Source organism: Mus musculus, chromosome 14, assembly GCF_000001635.26.
Source record: "Mus musculus strain C57BL/6J chromosome 14, GRCm38.p6 C57BL/6J".
Taxonomy (NCBI): Eukaryota; Metazoa; Chordata; class Mammalia; order Rodentia; family Muridae; genus Mus; species Mus musculus.
In genome coordinates this window covers 43,635,784-43,652,772 of record NC_000080.6, presented here as the reverse complement: position 1 = coordinate 43,652,772, position 16,989 = coordinate 43,635,784, and the positions used below count along the sequence as shown (strand labels likewise).

At 41.6% G+C, this 16,989-nt stretch overlaps 1 protein-coding gene across 1 annotated transcript in view; it reads right to left on the bottom strand.

The window, feature by feature from the left end:
- The window catches only part of Gm21154 (predicted gene, 21154), a 276,362-nt gene that overhangs the window by 20,298 nt on the left and 239,075 nt on the right, over positions 1-16,989 (bottom strand). Inside the window, exons 6-7 of the mRNA XM_017316337.2 lie at positions 13,081-13,171; positions 1,770-1,913 (exon numbers count right to left, since the gene is read on the bottom strand). Of these exons, the coding sequence (XP_017171826.2) occupies positions 1,770-1,913; positions 13,081-13,171 (235 nt within the window). The remainder of the gene's footprint in view (positions 1-1,769; positions 1,914-13,080; positions 13,172-16,989) is intronic.

The following is a 16,989-nucleotide window of genomic DNA, read 5'->3' as shown; positions in this document are numbered from 1 at the left end:
GAGTCCCATGTGCTTGCCTCCATTGTAGTAGCACAGAATGTTGATTGATGACGTCATTTGCTTCTTAGGGGTCATGTGAGATCACAGGCAGGACAAAATTTGCAAGTATTAGATCCCAGTGGAATTGCCATATGAGTGGAAATCATTGCCTTGGGTGGGGGGCTTGTATGCTTTCTCTCCCCTTTCCCTGCATTGCAAGATGGTCTCATCACTCTGCCTACATCTTGGCTCACACTGAAAGAGCCTGAGCATGTACTTGTCAGTCTTGTTTTCTGTCAGTGTTGCTAGAGTTCTTTCCTAGAGCTTATATTCTGGAGCTGACTGGATCAACAGGGATGTGAGAAAGGCTTCTCTCAGCCTGAGTGTTAGTGTGAGAGATGTGAGGCTTCAAGAATGAAATTTCACTAACACTCTCAACCTAGTCTAAGAAATGTGCCCCCTAAGAAATGTTAGTGCCCAAGGGATGGATAGCAGAGTCCAGTGTCTCACATTAAACATAAGCCTTCCATAGTCCCCATTCAACTGTTTCTCTACCATCCTTTGTTATCTCCTCATAGTTTTCTACTCACTTATGATTTGTGGACAGAGAGAGCGACAGGTATGTATATATATATATATATGAGAGAGAGAGAGAGAGAGAGAATGTGTTTGTGTGTGGCATAAGCATGTGTGTACCAATCTGTATATTGGTGGGTGTGTTGGAAGTCCAGTTATTTATGTAAGGTTTTGTTTAGTTTTATTTTTTTTGTTTGTTTTATTTATTTATTTATTTATTTGTGTGTGTGTGTGTTTGTTTGTTTGTTGGGACAGCATCTTTTTGTTTGTTTGTTTTTTATTCATCCTTTCTGTAACATATTCCCTGGAAACCAGGTCTGTCACTGAACCTGAGACTTCCTGTTTTGTTTAAGCCTTCTGACCAGCATCTGTGAATCTTCTGTCACCTCCCAGGCAGAGATCTTTGTAGGGTTTGGTCTTAATTAATTGTTAGGAGATTCAATTGCTCATAGCTAGGAAGATCATGGTGTTATTTTCTATAATTTTATACAAACATTTTAGTGTTTTGGGTTTTTTTATTTGTTTGTTTTTGTAACTGCCAATTCATTAACAAGGAGGAAGACAATGCTGTCTGCTTCAAGTGCCAGACACACAACTTGACTCACTGTGCCTTCTCATGAGTTTTATCTCATCCTGATGGAAACTTCAGAAGGTGGTAGTAGGGAGGGGGTAGACCAGAGGTGGTCTTACCCAAGAAACCTGGGCTATATGTTATACATAGTGGAGTGTTTCAACAATTAATGCCTTTCTTAACTAAGAGAAACCAAGTTGCCAACACTTAAAAGTGAATGAAAACAATGATAGTCCAGCCCACCTTTTGCAAATCTTACCATGTGACCTCAGATTCCCCTTCCCAGTCCTTCCCTCATTCATTACAACTTCCAGACCCTGGGTTTGGAGGCCCACCAATGTGAGAAAAAAACCCCAAAGCAGGCATGGTACCTTTGGAATACCAGTATGATATGGGGAACAAAAGGAGTGCTCAAAAACAGCTAGCTGAAGAAATGAGACAAAATGGGGCTCCAAGGATCTTGATGTTCCTATTGAAAGAACACTTAGCAACCTAAACAACAGCCTATCCTTCTAAGGTGGGAGTGTTGGTCTCTTGGAGATCATGGGGCAGGAGTCCAGGCACCCCGGAGTCACAAAAGATGGTTCCCTGGCCTGGTGGTAAAGCATTGGTGTTGTTTGAGGAACCACAGAAGCCAACTTACCTGGATTATCGTGGCTCTCCATCCACTGGACCTCAGACTCCAGTGGCCCTGGGATCAAGCTTCTTCGTGAAGTTCCACTTCTGTCTCTGTCTTCTGCTTCAGGGCCTTCACAAAGCACTCTTTCTCTTGCCTGCCTCGTGGATGCTGGCAGGGATCACAGGAGATTCTCAGACCCCTGTGTCAGGAGGTGAGGACACCAGGCCAGATGTGACCTTCGTGGCCACTTCCATTCCAGCCACATGCTCTTGTCCCCCTCCCAGTTGGTCATTGCTAGCTTTCCTTTCTAGGCAGAGGAGTTCCTGGACCCCTGACAGCAACCCCTTCCAGCTCTATGGTATGGAGAGGTGACTCAGGATGTCACTTCCGGAATTATCTAGGAACCAGGTCCTCCGATCTTCTCTATGGCAGCTATCTCAGAGGAGAGCTTCTTGGGCCCAGTACACTCCTAGGACAGAAGGACAGTCTCCAGTTTTATTGTTTTCTAATTAAATTCCTAGTAATAAAAAGTTAAACATGTAAGCATTTTAAAAATAAAACTTAGACTCCTTTGCCTTCGTTGCACTAAGATAAACCCCTGGAATCTAATGAGTGTCTTACTGGCTTCACCAAGTGGATTCATGGAATCCTACACTGCATTCCTTTGCTGATGTTGTTTTGCTGAGTTTATCATAGACATGACTTTGCTTCTGTACAGATTCCCTCTCATTGTTTTGCAGAATGCTGCATTTAAGAAAAATCAAGGCATGTTAAGTCACTAACCTCTTTTTGGCTGGCATTATTAACTTGTGTGTGTGTGTGTGTGTGTGTGTGTGTGCGCGCGCGCGCGTGCATGCACACAACTGTGTTTTTAAATTGGGTATTTTCTTTACTCACATTTTCCCGTTTCCAGGTTTCCCCTCATTAAAAAAAAAAAAAAAAACCTCCCCCAATTCCCTTTCCACTTCCCTTTTTACCATCCTACCCATTCCTGTTCCTGGCCCTGGTATTATATAGCATGAACTGTAATGTGTTGAATTGCAGCTACTGGATAATATCTATGACTAACTGTTTTTATTGGTGCTAGAGAGTCTTATGAGAAGTAGCTAAGCTAGGTTTAAAGAGCAGAATATATTTCAGCTTGGAGCTTGCTGGAGGATATTCTTCTGAATTCTCTTTTTTAGAACCTTGAATCTTGTGTGGACCCACTTGTGTGTTCAGAGGACCGATTTGTCTGTTTTATATCATACTTGTAGAAGCAGCAAATATCTGTTTGGAAAAAGTTCCTGACAAGGAAATCAGCACAGGCCCAGGCAGAACAAGTTGGGTTAATTTAAGAATCGATTACACAGCTCAGGTCCTAATACTTCCTCAGTTGTCAGGAAATGTGCTGTAATATAGCAGTGTTTTCATTGGTGTGTGTGTGTGTGTGTGTGTGTGTGTGTGTGTCTGTGTGTGTGTGTTTGTGTGTGTGTCTGTGTGTGTGTGTATATATATATCTTTGTATGTGTTTTTGCCCAGGTGTTTGTGAGCATGTTTATGTGTCATATTTATGTAATGGTAGCTGCTTGTTGTAGGTGCAAGTATATAGTACTGTTCATTCATGTATTCTTTTCTTTTATTTGTGTGTGTATGTATATGTGAAGGCACGTATTCATGTGTCTCTGTACACATATGTATGTATTTGATTGTATATATTCACATAGTCACTCTGTGAGCAAACACCTTAAATGATATAATAGAGGACAACTTAAAAGAGAAAAGTACTCTGTCAGTTCATTTTGCATTGGGGAAACAGCTGGTCATCATTCCTCTCCACCTAGCTCACTAGAACAAATGGAGACAAACATGGTGTAAAGTCAGATTTTGAAGGGTTTGTAGAGGGAAAAGTGCTTATCTGTATGAAATCATTTGTAAGAAAAGAAAGGAAGGTGAAACCTGGAATTAGCAATGAGCCTGCTGTGTTAAACCCATTTGGCTGAAAGTGAAAAAGGCTGGCTAAGCCTTTGTGTTCCCTCTCTGCACATCATGAATAGTGACTGCACAGTGGAGGACCAGGGGGCTTCTTGTATCTTCTTGGCATCCTAGTTTATTTTCATCCTTGCCTGCTACCATTTTCTTTCCAACTTTGTCTATGCTTCACTCAGTCTCCCTTCCTTGGAGTTTGTTCAGGGTGTTATGATTTGAAAGATTGAGTTGTTTGGAGTTGAGACTGTCCCAAGCCAAAGGACCATAAGTATGGTGAAGTGTAAGAACAGGGCTGCCTCAGACAGCCCCTTAGGCTCATGATGGTCAGAAGAGCAAACACTCTGTTCTGTCTGTAGCCCTCTGTAATTCCTGTTATTAAAAACAGCTTTAAAGTTTCAACATCTCAGGACAGGTATTCTTGCTTCCTAGAGTTCCAGACACAGAATTCCCATCACCATGTCTGCCCATATGATGCCATGCTTTTGCCAAGACAAAAATGTACTAAGTTTTTAAAAATATAAGCCCAGTTTCAACCTCCCACATCCAATGCTACATTTTCCTACCCTCTAAGTAGTGTAGCTGCATTTCCATCCAGGTCAATACCAGACAGTGGGCTTATGGCAAATATAGTCTAACATCTCTGCATTTGGTCTGCCCAGTGGCTTTTCCACACCTTTACTGCAGGGCAAAAAAGCAAAACCAAACTAAGAGAAGGAGGTAGTATCGGGGTGGGATAACTGACTGAAGACTTTTGAAAGGCTACATGGAAACCAACAATTGTAGAACCATTATAATACACAAATCCATATAAAGGACTTTAAATAGAATTAATCTCTTATGCTGACAATGCCTCCCCTAAATCCCATAAACTATCAAATGAAAAACCCAGGGGCAGTTTTAGGTTATTTTGTTTTGGGTTGTTCATCATGGAAGTCTAATACCCACTCAGGAAACATTAAAGGCCATTGGGATTGCTCTTGGATACTTTCCAGAAGTCAATAGGAAGATCACATTGCTGAAGATGGTAATTGGCACATCCATCAGGTCAGACGTCTGTCACATTAGTGTGTCTGTGTGTGTGTGTGTGTGTGTGTGTGTTGTGTGTGGAGAACATACCAATTTCTCTTTAGCAGTTGCTTGGAGATATTTGGCCAATTGCTGCCCACCACAGTACTTCTACAGAAGAGGTAATCCATTGGTAGCTGAGTTTGCAACTCATTGCCTACGGTCTCCCTCTCAACATCTGTCCCAAGATCTGTCACCTGCTCTTCTGATTTCAGCTTTTCTAAGTGGGCATTACTAGAGAGGGAGTCCAGGGTCTCAGGCACAGTAAACATTAAGCATTACATTATACTACACTTCACTACTCTACACTAGCCAACCCCAGTCTTCCTGTGGAGAACTGAGCTGAACACAAGCAAGCACTCAAGTGAGCTAGTGAGCATATATGTGTTCATTTCTCTCTGTTTTGGACGGTCAGTGTGATGAGACCTGTAATGTGAACCACCAGCTGTTATGACTTCCTGCAATGATAGACAGTCCCATGAAACTGTAAGCTAAATGAACTGTTTATTCCCTAAGACACTTTTTGTCTTGGATATTTCATCACAGCAAGAGAAATGAAACTACCACCTCTAATGAGCCTTTTCATTTGTCCACCCTGTCACATCTTTTCATTTGGAGACTTTGAACTATTTACTTAAGTTCTCCATAAAATATTGAGTAAGTTTCTGGGGAGTGAACTTTCCCTTCTACAGCGTTAAGTACTAGAGTATATTTCTAGAGTATATTGTAGTTTGAAATCTCTTACCTAACAGTATCCATCTCCTTCCTTCTAAACAAATCTCTGCAACAACCATCTCATCAACTCTGAAATCATACCACACATCATACATCCTTGCTCTACTCCCCACACAACCTATGCACTAACCACACCATAACCATAGCTTATGTCTTTTGGCCAAATTAGATCCCAGGAGGATATACAGTGGGGTGATACATGGAGGAGAGAAAAATACATTTAAATAAAGGAAGACCTGGAAAGATGACCCAGACAGTAAGTACTCTCTGCAAGTAATAGGACAGAAAATAATAGAACAGGACACTTCATGTTCTTATCTGACCTAGACATCGCACAAATGTGTGTATCCCTCCATGTTAAAATGTTCATGTTTACTACATATATCAGACACACACACACACACATTTTTATAAAAATTTTTTATCTAACAACCACTGAAGAATGTCATGCCCTGTCCCTGACTTTCCATTCTTCAGAGAACGATGATCTGTAAGCAGAGCCAAAAGTTAGAAATGCGTAAGGCATTCAGTACTTACAGAAATAAATGCATAAGGCATTCAGTACTTAGTGAAAGGCTTTAGTCCTGGGTAACCCCCTAGGCTGCCCCTACTGTTTACATTGCATGTCATCTACTCCTCACTATCATGGTGACTTTCTTCTACTCTGTATAGCTATAGTACTGTCGTCTCCGCATACTTGAAAGACCTACTGAGATTTGTTGAAAGTTTCTTTTTTTTGTGTTAATAATCAAAGGAAAGTAGACTAGAATAAAACCTGTGTTGCTGTACTTCTCTCCAACCCAAATATATCCCAGCAAGGAACAATACAATATGATTACATGCAGTGCACCTAGAAGGGCAGATCTACTGCTACAATACCATCTTTCAGAGCTTATGAGACACCTTCGAACTGGCAGTTTCTCCAGACCATGTGCTTCTGCTCCACTTTTCTGCTTCTTCCTCCTCCTCTGTGTCCTCTCTGTCTTCCATTTTCTCCTTCTCCTCCCCCCTCCTTCTGCTCCACCTTCCCTTTTATCTGCCCAATCATCAGCTCTACAAATTAAAATAGGAATCAGGTTTACAGGAAATCACCTGAGTGCTGACTCATTCCTTGTCACAACCACCCACAGGAGAACAGAATTAACAACTTATATAATTAGCCCCAGGGCTATCCACAACAAACTTGTGATGGGAATATCTCCAGTTTCTTCTCTATTATTCCTGCTGGGAAAAACCAGGGGCAATGCCCTTGAGCTTCATTGAATGTCAACCCTGGTGATGCATGCTGACCTCTGGAGGTGTCTTTCTACTAAAGGCTCACCCCTATACTCTACAATCTTTGACTCTAAACAACAGGGATGGGATCAGGCACAGGTGTCTTCCAGGAAGCTCTAATGACTATTTTAATACTCAGGCACTGCTCTAAGCCACAATGTTACCTTCTCCCTCATTAGAGCAGTATTCTGTAATCCCAAGAAAGAGAGATTTGGAGCAAACTAATAAGAGGTCATCAGGACTTTGAGACAATTGGTCTGGGGAGGTGCTACGTACTCTGGTGGAGTCAGCTTGACAGGCAAAAGTTTGGAAGCTATCTCATTAGGAAAAGAGTTTCAGGAAAGCTCCCTCCTGGAGTCTGGTGAAAGCCATGTTCTCCAGTTAGGTCAGTTTGACAAGCAGAAGCTTGGAAGCTGGCCGTGAGGAAAAGAGTTTCAAGGAAACTCCCTCCTGGAGTCTAGTGATCCCCCTAACCCATAAAATTAATTTTCCAGTCCCGCGTTAGTCTAGTGTATGGATCCACGTGCCCTCTTCTAAGCATTATCCTATTATAAGTGCCATTTAAGATTGAATTCTGACATAGCTAAAGCCTCTCTCAGTGTTCCAAGATTCCAGATTACAGCCAGGAGTTTAACCTATTCAGTAACTAATTAATCATTACAATAAAATGGCCATTAGCCCAGTTGATCTGCAGAAAGTGCCTGGGAATCTCACTGAGATAGAAATCTTTACTACAGGCTACATTCCATGCCAAGAGCAAGTTGATATACTGTCCTGATAAATGGGGAATTTTCCAGACAAGATAAGATTTTACAAGGCCTAGGAATTTAGGGGTCCGTGACACTACAATAATCTTGAGGCCTGTCAAGAGTTAAAACCCCCTGGTGCTATTAACACTAAAGTGTGATATTCTTGCCTGGCATTAGGCTGATCCTAGGCAGGGCTGTTGATCTCTATTGTAAACATTTATCCAGTTCTTGCAAATTCATTTTTTGCTTGTATCTGGTAAATTTCAGTGTACCTTGTCTTATTGTGATTTGTAGCTCCTGATAATTTGCTGTATTATAAAATAGTCTAATGCTCGAACTGTCATTACATTCAGATTCAACACCTATCCTGTGTGTGTCTGTTTGTCAATTTAATCCTAAGCTTTGCCCACTTACTCTAGAGACCCGTTCTATGCAGACACAGGGGCCCAGAGGGTCTGCAGCAGGGAGGAAAGGGCAAGATTAGAAATTTTGCATCTGAGGCCCCTTCTGGAGGTGTTCATGTTTTTAAAAAGCCCTTGCACAAACAGCAAAGATGCAAGCCTGGTACATTCTACAGGAATCAAACAGATCCCATGTGAGTGAAGGCTGACATCATTTTCTCTAAAATAAACTTCAGCAAATGTTTGAAGAATAGCCATTTGAAAAGTCCCATGTTGATTTTCTGGAGCGATCATTACAAAGTACCACAAAGTGGATGCCTTAATCAATACAGGATTTTTATCCTCAATTCTGAAATTCAGGAGTTCAAAACTATGGTGACTTCATTTCTTTTCCTGTTGCTGTGATATAATATCCTTAGACAAGGGCCAGCTTTCTGTGCTACCCAGGCAATTTGCAGGGCCTGCCCTCTTGAGTGTTTGAGCTGGTGAGGAGCAGGGCCAGGTGTAACACTTGTATGGCCCTAAGTCCTGCTCCCCTACCTGGCACAGGGTTGGGAAATTGGGGACAACCTCTCTCCCATGCCCATGCCACAGCTCAGCTGACAAGTGGCAGAGTCATCTCTGCTGTACTCACATTCTTGGGGCTGGGTCACTGTTGCTCCTGCAACCTGGCTCAACTCTAGTGTTCAGCCCAGGTGATATGGTGGGTGTACTGCTCTAACAGCTACAGTTTGTGAGGGGTGGGTAAGGTGTCACTCTCTCTTGTCCCCTGGGCTTGATTCTTGTCTACCTAAGGTAGCAAAGAGTAAGGGCAGGAAGAGTATCTCCCCTGCATTCTGGCTACCTCACTGCAGATGAGTGGCAGGACCAGCTCTCCTGTGGTGAAACTGGGGAAGATTGAGAGATCTGGCATTAGTGTGTGTGAGTGTGTGTGTATGTGTGTGTGTGTGTGTGTTTGTGTGCATGTGTGCTTGCGTGCATGCGTGTGTGTTCAGAGGGCTCATGCCATTCCTAGTGTCCCTCTAATTCTCAGGTTGAGGATGAAGTTATAATCTCTCAGCTACTGCTCCAGCACAACGACTGACTGCCTGACTGCCTGATGCCATACTCTCCAGCCATGATGGCTACAGACACATTTTCTGAAATTTTAGGTTCCAAATATACATTTAATGGTTAATTTCTTTCACAAATTTACTGGATTAAGAACTTCCTAGTGGGCCAGGCGTGGTGGCATATGCCTTTAATCCCAGCACTCAGGAGGCAGAGCTCTGAGTTTGAAGACAGCCTGGTCTACAAAGTGAGTTCCAGGACAGTCAGGGCTATACAGAGAAACCCTGTCTCAAAAAGCAAACAAACAAACAAACAAACAAACAAGATCTACCTAGTATCTGAATGAGGTAAAACCTACAGATATATGTATGGGGACATTTCCAAATAGGATTAACCAGGTACAAAAGACCCACCCTGCAGTTTGGTGGTACAGTTTTATGGCCTTAAATCCCAGACATATAATTGAAGAAATATTATAAAAATGGAAGAACTTAGATATATTAATTTCCCTTGTAGAACAGATTTTGACATGTGCTGGAGATACTGTTATTATGTTCTTTCCTGGAAATTTTCTACTTTTTTTTTCTTTTTTGATTTCTTCTTTGATATATCATTATCCAGCACTGAGTTCTTTGATCACAATGAGTTTTGTACCTATTAGAGAATTGTTTGCTGTTGGTTTTAAATGTTACTGTACTGTGTTGCAATAGGGTCTATGGACTTATTTTGGTTTTGCTCAAATTTGTTTTGTGGCCCACAAACTTGTCTATTTTAGAGATGAGTCCCTGGATTGTTGAGTAGAATGTTTATTCTTTGGTACTTGGGTAGAATATTCTGCACATATCTGTCCATTTGATGTGTAGTATCATTTAATTCTCATGTTTCTCTATCTTTTGTCTGTGTTCTGGAGAGTAGAATACTGCAAAAAAGCTCACTACTATTCAATTGGTATTAATCTGCAGTAACCATAGAAAACAAAAATGTAAATGGAGACCGTGGGAGTAGAATAGGCTAGCAGGATACAGGTGATAAGGTGATATGAAAAGGAAAATGGATAAAACAGGGAGAGGTTTAATTTGAGAAGGATGAGAGAGAGAGACAGAGAGAGAGAGAGAGAGAGAGAGAGACAGAGAGAGAGAGAGAGAGAGAGATGCTACTGGGAAAAAGTCTTCCCCAAGAGCCATAGGCTATCGAATAAAAAGTCCCAATATAAGGCATGGGAGACTTCCTTTGGCTGTGTTTGTCAGGAGACTCCAAGAGTCTCTTAATGAATTATAGACTATTGATTTTTGTGAGGCCAGAGAGCTAGGGGCTGAGGGAAGCAGGCCTGGGGCAAGAGGCAATTGAGGCATGTCCAAACCCTGGAAATTTCATCCTCAGAGTAGCAGCAATAGAATACCTTTTGGAGATTCAGATGGATTATCTGAAAAGGTGTAACTGTAAAACATGTTGCAAAAGAGCTTTTCAGAGAATTCTACTGGTTGTAGTGTATAGCTGCAGGCATTCATTTCTCCAAGTTGTAGGGTTGGACAAGGTCACTATAAGAAACAATTGTTTATGGACAATAAGAGCTTCTATCATGCTCCAAGCTGAGAACCTAAGAAACGTCACTATTTGCAGCTAATGTAAAATGTGTAGACTTGGGGATGAACAACGCTTTAAGTTCATTAGGCTCAACAACCATTTCAGAGAGAAGGGAGCAATACCATACTCAGGTCTGTGCTGCTGTGTGTAGTACTTGTCAGAAAAAGGGGGAGGGGAGCTATGTGCTTCCAGGAAAAAGCATCAAGAACACTTAGGTTGCTAGAATTTGTATTCTATACTATATTGTTTATGGTATATTATATTATATTTATGCTACAAAATTATTGTTGTACATCAAGAAGACATTCATCTTCTTAGGAGTTGAAAGACATGAGCAGAGATTAGATGATGTTCCGGGTATGCAGGGGCAGTGCATTTCCACACAGAGGTGTATGGGCTTCCCCTCTTGCTGAGGTTGCACCAGGCAGGGCTTCAGAGAAGGCAGAAGCACGTCCAGAGCTGCTCAGCATAGAGCAGAAAATGTCTAAGACTGTAAATTAAAACTTGTCCTCACCCACCACCAAGAATATTTAATGGAGGTGAGTTAAGTAAAGTTAAAAAACTTTGAGCAAAATCCTGTAACATGTGTCATCCTTGGTCTTACAAAGACTTAAACTACAAAGCCCCCAAAGAAACATGGCAACGCTTGCCTTGATAGGCTACTACATCTGAAACTGCCTTTCTACCTTGTCTTCACGGTTGACCACATGTTGTAATTCAGTGCCACTAAACTGCCCCTGTTGGTTTGGGTTTTGTTTGCTTAGGGGCTTAGCGTTTTTGGTTGCATTAGTTTGAGAATTTGATATTTATTTTCTCTTTCTTTTTTTTGGTCACTATTTTGATATTTTGCTAAAGCTATATACACTGCATATACTGATCCAACTGAGTACAGAGAGGTTCTTTTTAAATCCATACTGAATGAAAAGTCTGCACTTTTATGAATTAAAAAACAAACAAACAATAAGGAAACAAGTTCAAAGCCTACAGTCTCAAGCCCAGCGTTTTTAGCCAGGTATGGTGTCACACTCCTGGAGCTCCAGAATTCACAGGCCAAGATGGTTTTCTGTAACCTCCAGGCATCATGGTCTAAATCGAGAATTCCCAGACAGCCAGTGCTTCACAAAGGTACATTTTGGGGGGCGTGGATGTCATGGCCTACTCTGTGTATAAGCACTTCATGATAGAAAATGGATATATACTGTATCCTTTAGGTCATATATTTAGGTACCCCCAAAATATGGTATATGGCATGCACGTGTTCCTGTAATAGGCATGCGGACCAAATTATGAGAGTCACAACTGTATTGCTCTAAAGCTTGTTATGAAATGAATATTCATTTGCGGTTCATAAGAAATCAGGAAACCCAGAGCTATCTGCCTCTCATTTCCTTGATATACAGCATTGGTGATAACTGTAAAGCAGAAATACTGAATTTCCAGAAAAGTACCTCCATCTACCCATGTTGAGATTTCCCAGACATGTTGGGACATGGCTTTCTTTTTAGGTAATATTAGTGTGACTACACATTTGGAGCCTTTTTGGGTTTTGTTTATTTGTTTGAATTTGGAGCATTGTTTTTATTATCATTATTATTATTATTATTATTATTTATATGTATGTTTTGCCTGCCACAACCCGCACCTGGTACCAGCAAAACCAGCAAAAAGCAAGCAAGCCAGGCTTGCAGGGCAGGACCCTAGGGGTGCCCAGAGGGGGCTCTAGAAATCCCCACAGGACCACAACTGTGCCTCAAATGCATGCAATTCCTCCGGAGGCCAGAAGAGGGCATGGTATTCAACCAGAGACTCATTAATAGGATTGTTAGATGCACTCTGGGTCCTCTGCAACCCTATAGGTGGAACAACATTATGAACTAACCAGTACCCTGGAGCTCTTGACTCTAGCTGCATATGTATCAAAAGATGGCCTAGTCGGCCATCACTGCAAAGAGAGGCCCATTGGACACGCAAACTTTATATGCCCCAGTACAGGGGAATGCCAGGGCCAAAAAATGGGAATGGATGGGTAGGGAAGTGGGGGGAAGGGTATGGGGGACTTTTGGGATAGCATTCTAAATGTAATTGAGGAAAATACGTAATAATAAAAATATTAAAAATAAAAAAATTTTAAAATAAAGAAAAATGTTCTTAATGGAAGAACCTTATTTCTTGTCCCTACTCTACATTTCTTCTTTGTCCTTCCAGATTGTGTGGTTTTTTAATTGAACAAGATCATCCACAATCAAAGATAGAAGTTTATGGAGACCTATAGGTTCAGGTGCTTGAAGATGAAATGCTAATTTTCCTAGGTTACCTGGCACCCATGCAGAGCTCTTGTGGGTTCAAGATAATGCCATAGAATTGTCAAGGCTGAAGCAAATCTGTTACCTCTCATGTAGGATAACCATGCAGAATAGGCATGAAGTGCCTAATTGATGAAATGCAGAATTGAGAAGTTCCTCAGTAGGTAGAGTTAGAGGAAGGAATAACCATTTAAGGGCAGTTCACCAGTGTTGGGATGAAACTTCAAACTCTCCTGCATGGATAGATCCTGAAATAGAGGCCACATGCCCATGGTGGACAGCATGTCTGTGCAAGGCTAGGAGCAAAAAACAATGAAGAATCTGTCATGCTAGAAGACCAAATAATTTAGAATATGCAGTGTAGATGTTTCGACTGAGAAATTCAACTCTAGTATTCTTAGTAGAGAAATAGAAACCTCTAGAGAACATTCTTCTTGGTCAGAATGAGGGGTATATATGGAGAAATTTTTTTCATGAAGCCTCAAAACTCTCACACCAAACCTGAGATTGTGAGAAGCCTTTCCTACATCCCTGCTCATTCAGCCAGCTCCAGACCACAAGGCCCAGGAACTCCAACTCCAACAGCACTCAAAGAAAATAGGACTGGCAAGCTGCTAGTCAGTCAGTGTGAATCAAAATCTACAGGGGAAACGGTGGGGGTGGGGGACAAAAACTTCCAAAAGGCAACAGTGAAATCCACTTATTTGTCAGTTACACTAAGCTCTCATCCCTGCAATCGATGTCCTACCTGGAATCCTACCTGATCCCCACAAAGCAAATGAGCTTCAGGACTTTACTTCTTCCTTCAAAGCTCTCCACTGATCTAAAGAAGGGCTCCAGCACAGCACCCTTCAAACTTAATATCATGTAGAGTTGTGATGTGTAATCAACTAATCTCCCCTAGTGAACTGCAGATTATAGCAGGGCAGAAAAATTTGCTTGCTAAACATATAGTTTCTTGAAAAAGGCTACCTCCACAGAAAGCCTTGTAGATGATCACCTAAATAAACACTTGGAGGAGACAGAGGTGAGTGCCTGGATAAGTTGGTGGACTGTTACATTGATTGTCTATATGTATGGTTAGCCATGAGGGAAATCTGCCTCTGATACACATCATCCTACCTGCTGCTGCTTTGCACTTGGGATGTAGGTTCTTGCTGGTCTCATCACAGAACTCTTTTCTTCACCAAAGGATGCCTCCTGGTCAGCCTGCTCTACCAGCAGCTTTCTGTTCTCATTCAGCAACATCCTTACTTTTTTTCTTCAATTGATTGCATTCTTTCAGGAGGTGGGTGTGCCTGATGCTGAACCACAAACAAATAAAACATAAATGTTGATTCCCAGCTATCTTCGATTTGCCTGCCACTCTTCCAAATATTATGATCCCTGCAAGGGCTCTGATCCCCAGAAAGCCCGAGACTAGAGTCCACTGTATATCCATAAGTACCAAATAGAGGCAGGTCAAATCCAGAGACCAGCCACATGTAACAAGTCTCAAAATATTTCTGATAACCCTACACCAAGAGTGTTCCATATACATCACAGAAGAGGAAAACTTCCTCATGGTTGCTCATATGTGTGTAGTACCAGAAAACCATCAGTAGGGAGAGGGCAATGCCCTCTTAGGGAGAGAGAAGACCCAAAAGGTATAAACTCTTTCCATTTTTTGTCATGGATCCCAGATCTTGTAATCTGCTGTCACAACCCTAGAAGTTCAGGGTTGCTTGAGATTCCCAGCATGGTGGAAATGATTTCTATGCAGAAGATCCTGAATTTGGAAGAATAAAGACTGGAGGGTCTTGGACAATATTCACACTTAGGAAAACTGAGTCCAAGAGGTACAAATCCAAGACCCATGACTCAAGGGAGGGCTCCTATTAAGAAACAGATAGTATAGAACTAGAGCTCTCACTTTTGTACAAAGTCCTAGAAGGACACAAGCATTCCCTGCCTAGTGCTGGGTCTCAGCTGTGTCTGGGACTCACCTGTAGGAATCGTTATCTTCTATGAATTCCTTGTACTTCTCAATGGTATCACTTATTGACTGCGTCATTTTCTCCATATCCAACATTGTCTTCTCATGTTGTGATTTAATGATGGTAAATTCAATATTCATCCTGTGGTAGAGCATGGTCCAAAGAGTAAATCATCCTCTGAACTAAGCAATCAAGTATCATGTGCAAAAAGGCTGTATCTGGAATTCCCAAGGAAATTGTATGCCACATCCTTGCTCCTTCCAACTGGGTCCTATTGGTACTGATTAAACTTATTATCTTGGGCAGAGGACAGCAGAGCGAGGGGACCAAATGGAGATAGTTGACCCTCAAGAACTCTTAGGTGAGCCTAAAGGAATACACTAGTTCTGTGAAATGTTTCTACTAGACTGTCCCACAGGCTTTGGTCCTCAGTTTTAAGGCTTTTTTTTTCCTCTTAGTTTTAAGGCAGGGATAATCCTTTGTTCATATTGCTACATGAATTCTCAGAGGGCATAACTAGTATATAAAGGAAAAGGCTTTATAACACTTCCTACTCCAGGAGAATCCTATGTGACACCAAGTTAAACACAGGGAATAAAGAACCCTGATGATCAATTTGGGCCTCTAAGAGCTCAACACTATCATGCCCTACAAACTGTGTATCACACACATCCTCAGACCCCATCGAATGACCCACAACCCCAGATCCTGAACAAAACACACACAACTAACTTCACACACAGAAAAAAAATTAAAATGCCAAATAAATCCAGGTAGGTTCCATAGACTCAGAGTACAATGAATAAAACAAGAGTAAAGCAGTAATGGCCTGCAGACATTGCATTCTTACACAGTAAGGCAGCTATTGTGACCAGGTCCTTCCAGCTGTTGACAGAACCAATCAGACTCCAAGCACGTCAAGGGCAAGTACAAAAGAGGATGACCATAGAACACACAGCACTTATCTCATCCAACAATTAAATAACTGTCAAGACTTCTTATAATGAATGTGAGAGATGACACACTCCATTCATGGGAGAAAATGTGGGTCAACAGAGAGGGCACAATACAGTCAACAGGATACAGGGCATAATTTTACCTAAAGTTCAAATCAGTATTCATGTCAATGTCCAAGATTCGAAAAAGTTCTTCCCACTCAGCATTTATTTTCCTGATATAAAATTTCATATCTTCTAGTTTATTCATATTCTTCATATGATTAGTGATGTTGCAACTTTGGGATGATGTTCTCCCAGCAGACACTGAAGATAGATAAACACAAATGCATTTGCATAGTTGATGGCCCAGGGCAGGGGAGACCATTCTGAGTCCCAAAGAAAAGGTTGAGGAAGAGAAAAGCTAGAGACAGGATTAATCACTGAAAAAGCAGAAAGGCTTTTTTTGAGCTGGTCTGCTAAGCTATATTCCTCTTCCCAACCACCACTGTTGGTCTCAACTACCACCACAGTTCTTATAGCATTCCCCCTTGCCCTGAAATCCAAAAGCTGCCTCAGACATAAAGGTTTGGGGAACATTTCCAGCTCATGTCATATGTTATGTCAAGAAAACCTGAAGTTCATAGTGCTTAGCAAAGGTCAACCTGGACTGTACAAATTACTGCATTGTAGACTCCTGGCCATCACTTCTCTAATATCTGTCTTCCTGAATTCCCAAGTGCAGGCATGAGGATGCTGGGGGTTGTACCATAATACTTTACTCATCAATACCTAATCATGTGTGTTCAAACTCAAAGTGTCTGAGACCTCAACACATGACCAGGTTAGAATCCTTCTCTGTTCTCTGCATCAGAGACTCATGTATCCTACAATAATCTAGAAGATGAAGTGCTTCAACTCCCTACCAATAAGGGATACATTGTTATTCTCATAGTGCCTTCACAGGGCAGTCTTTGACACTAAATGAAATTGAATAGCTCCCAGAAAAATAGCTGCAGGCTTGTCAATTCCTGGCTCTGTCAAATGAATTATCAGGAATTCTAGACTCTTGGTCTGTCATTAAGAAACTCCAAGGCTCCAGCTTGTAAGATCTACTCAGGGAAGGCTAGCTCAAGCCTACCTGTTCCAGAAATTTCCCCAACTCTGCCAAGGACTCACCGTGTCTTCCCCAGAATGATTTCA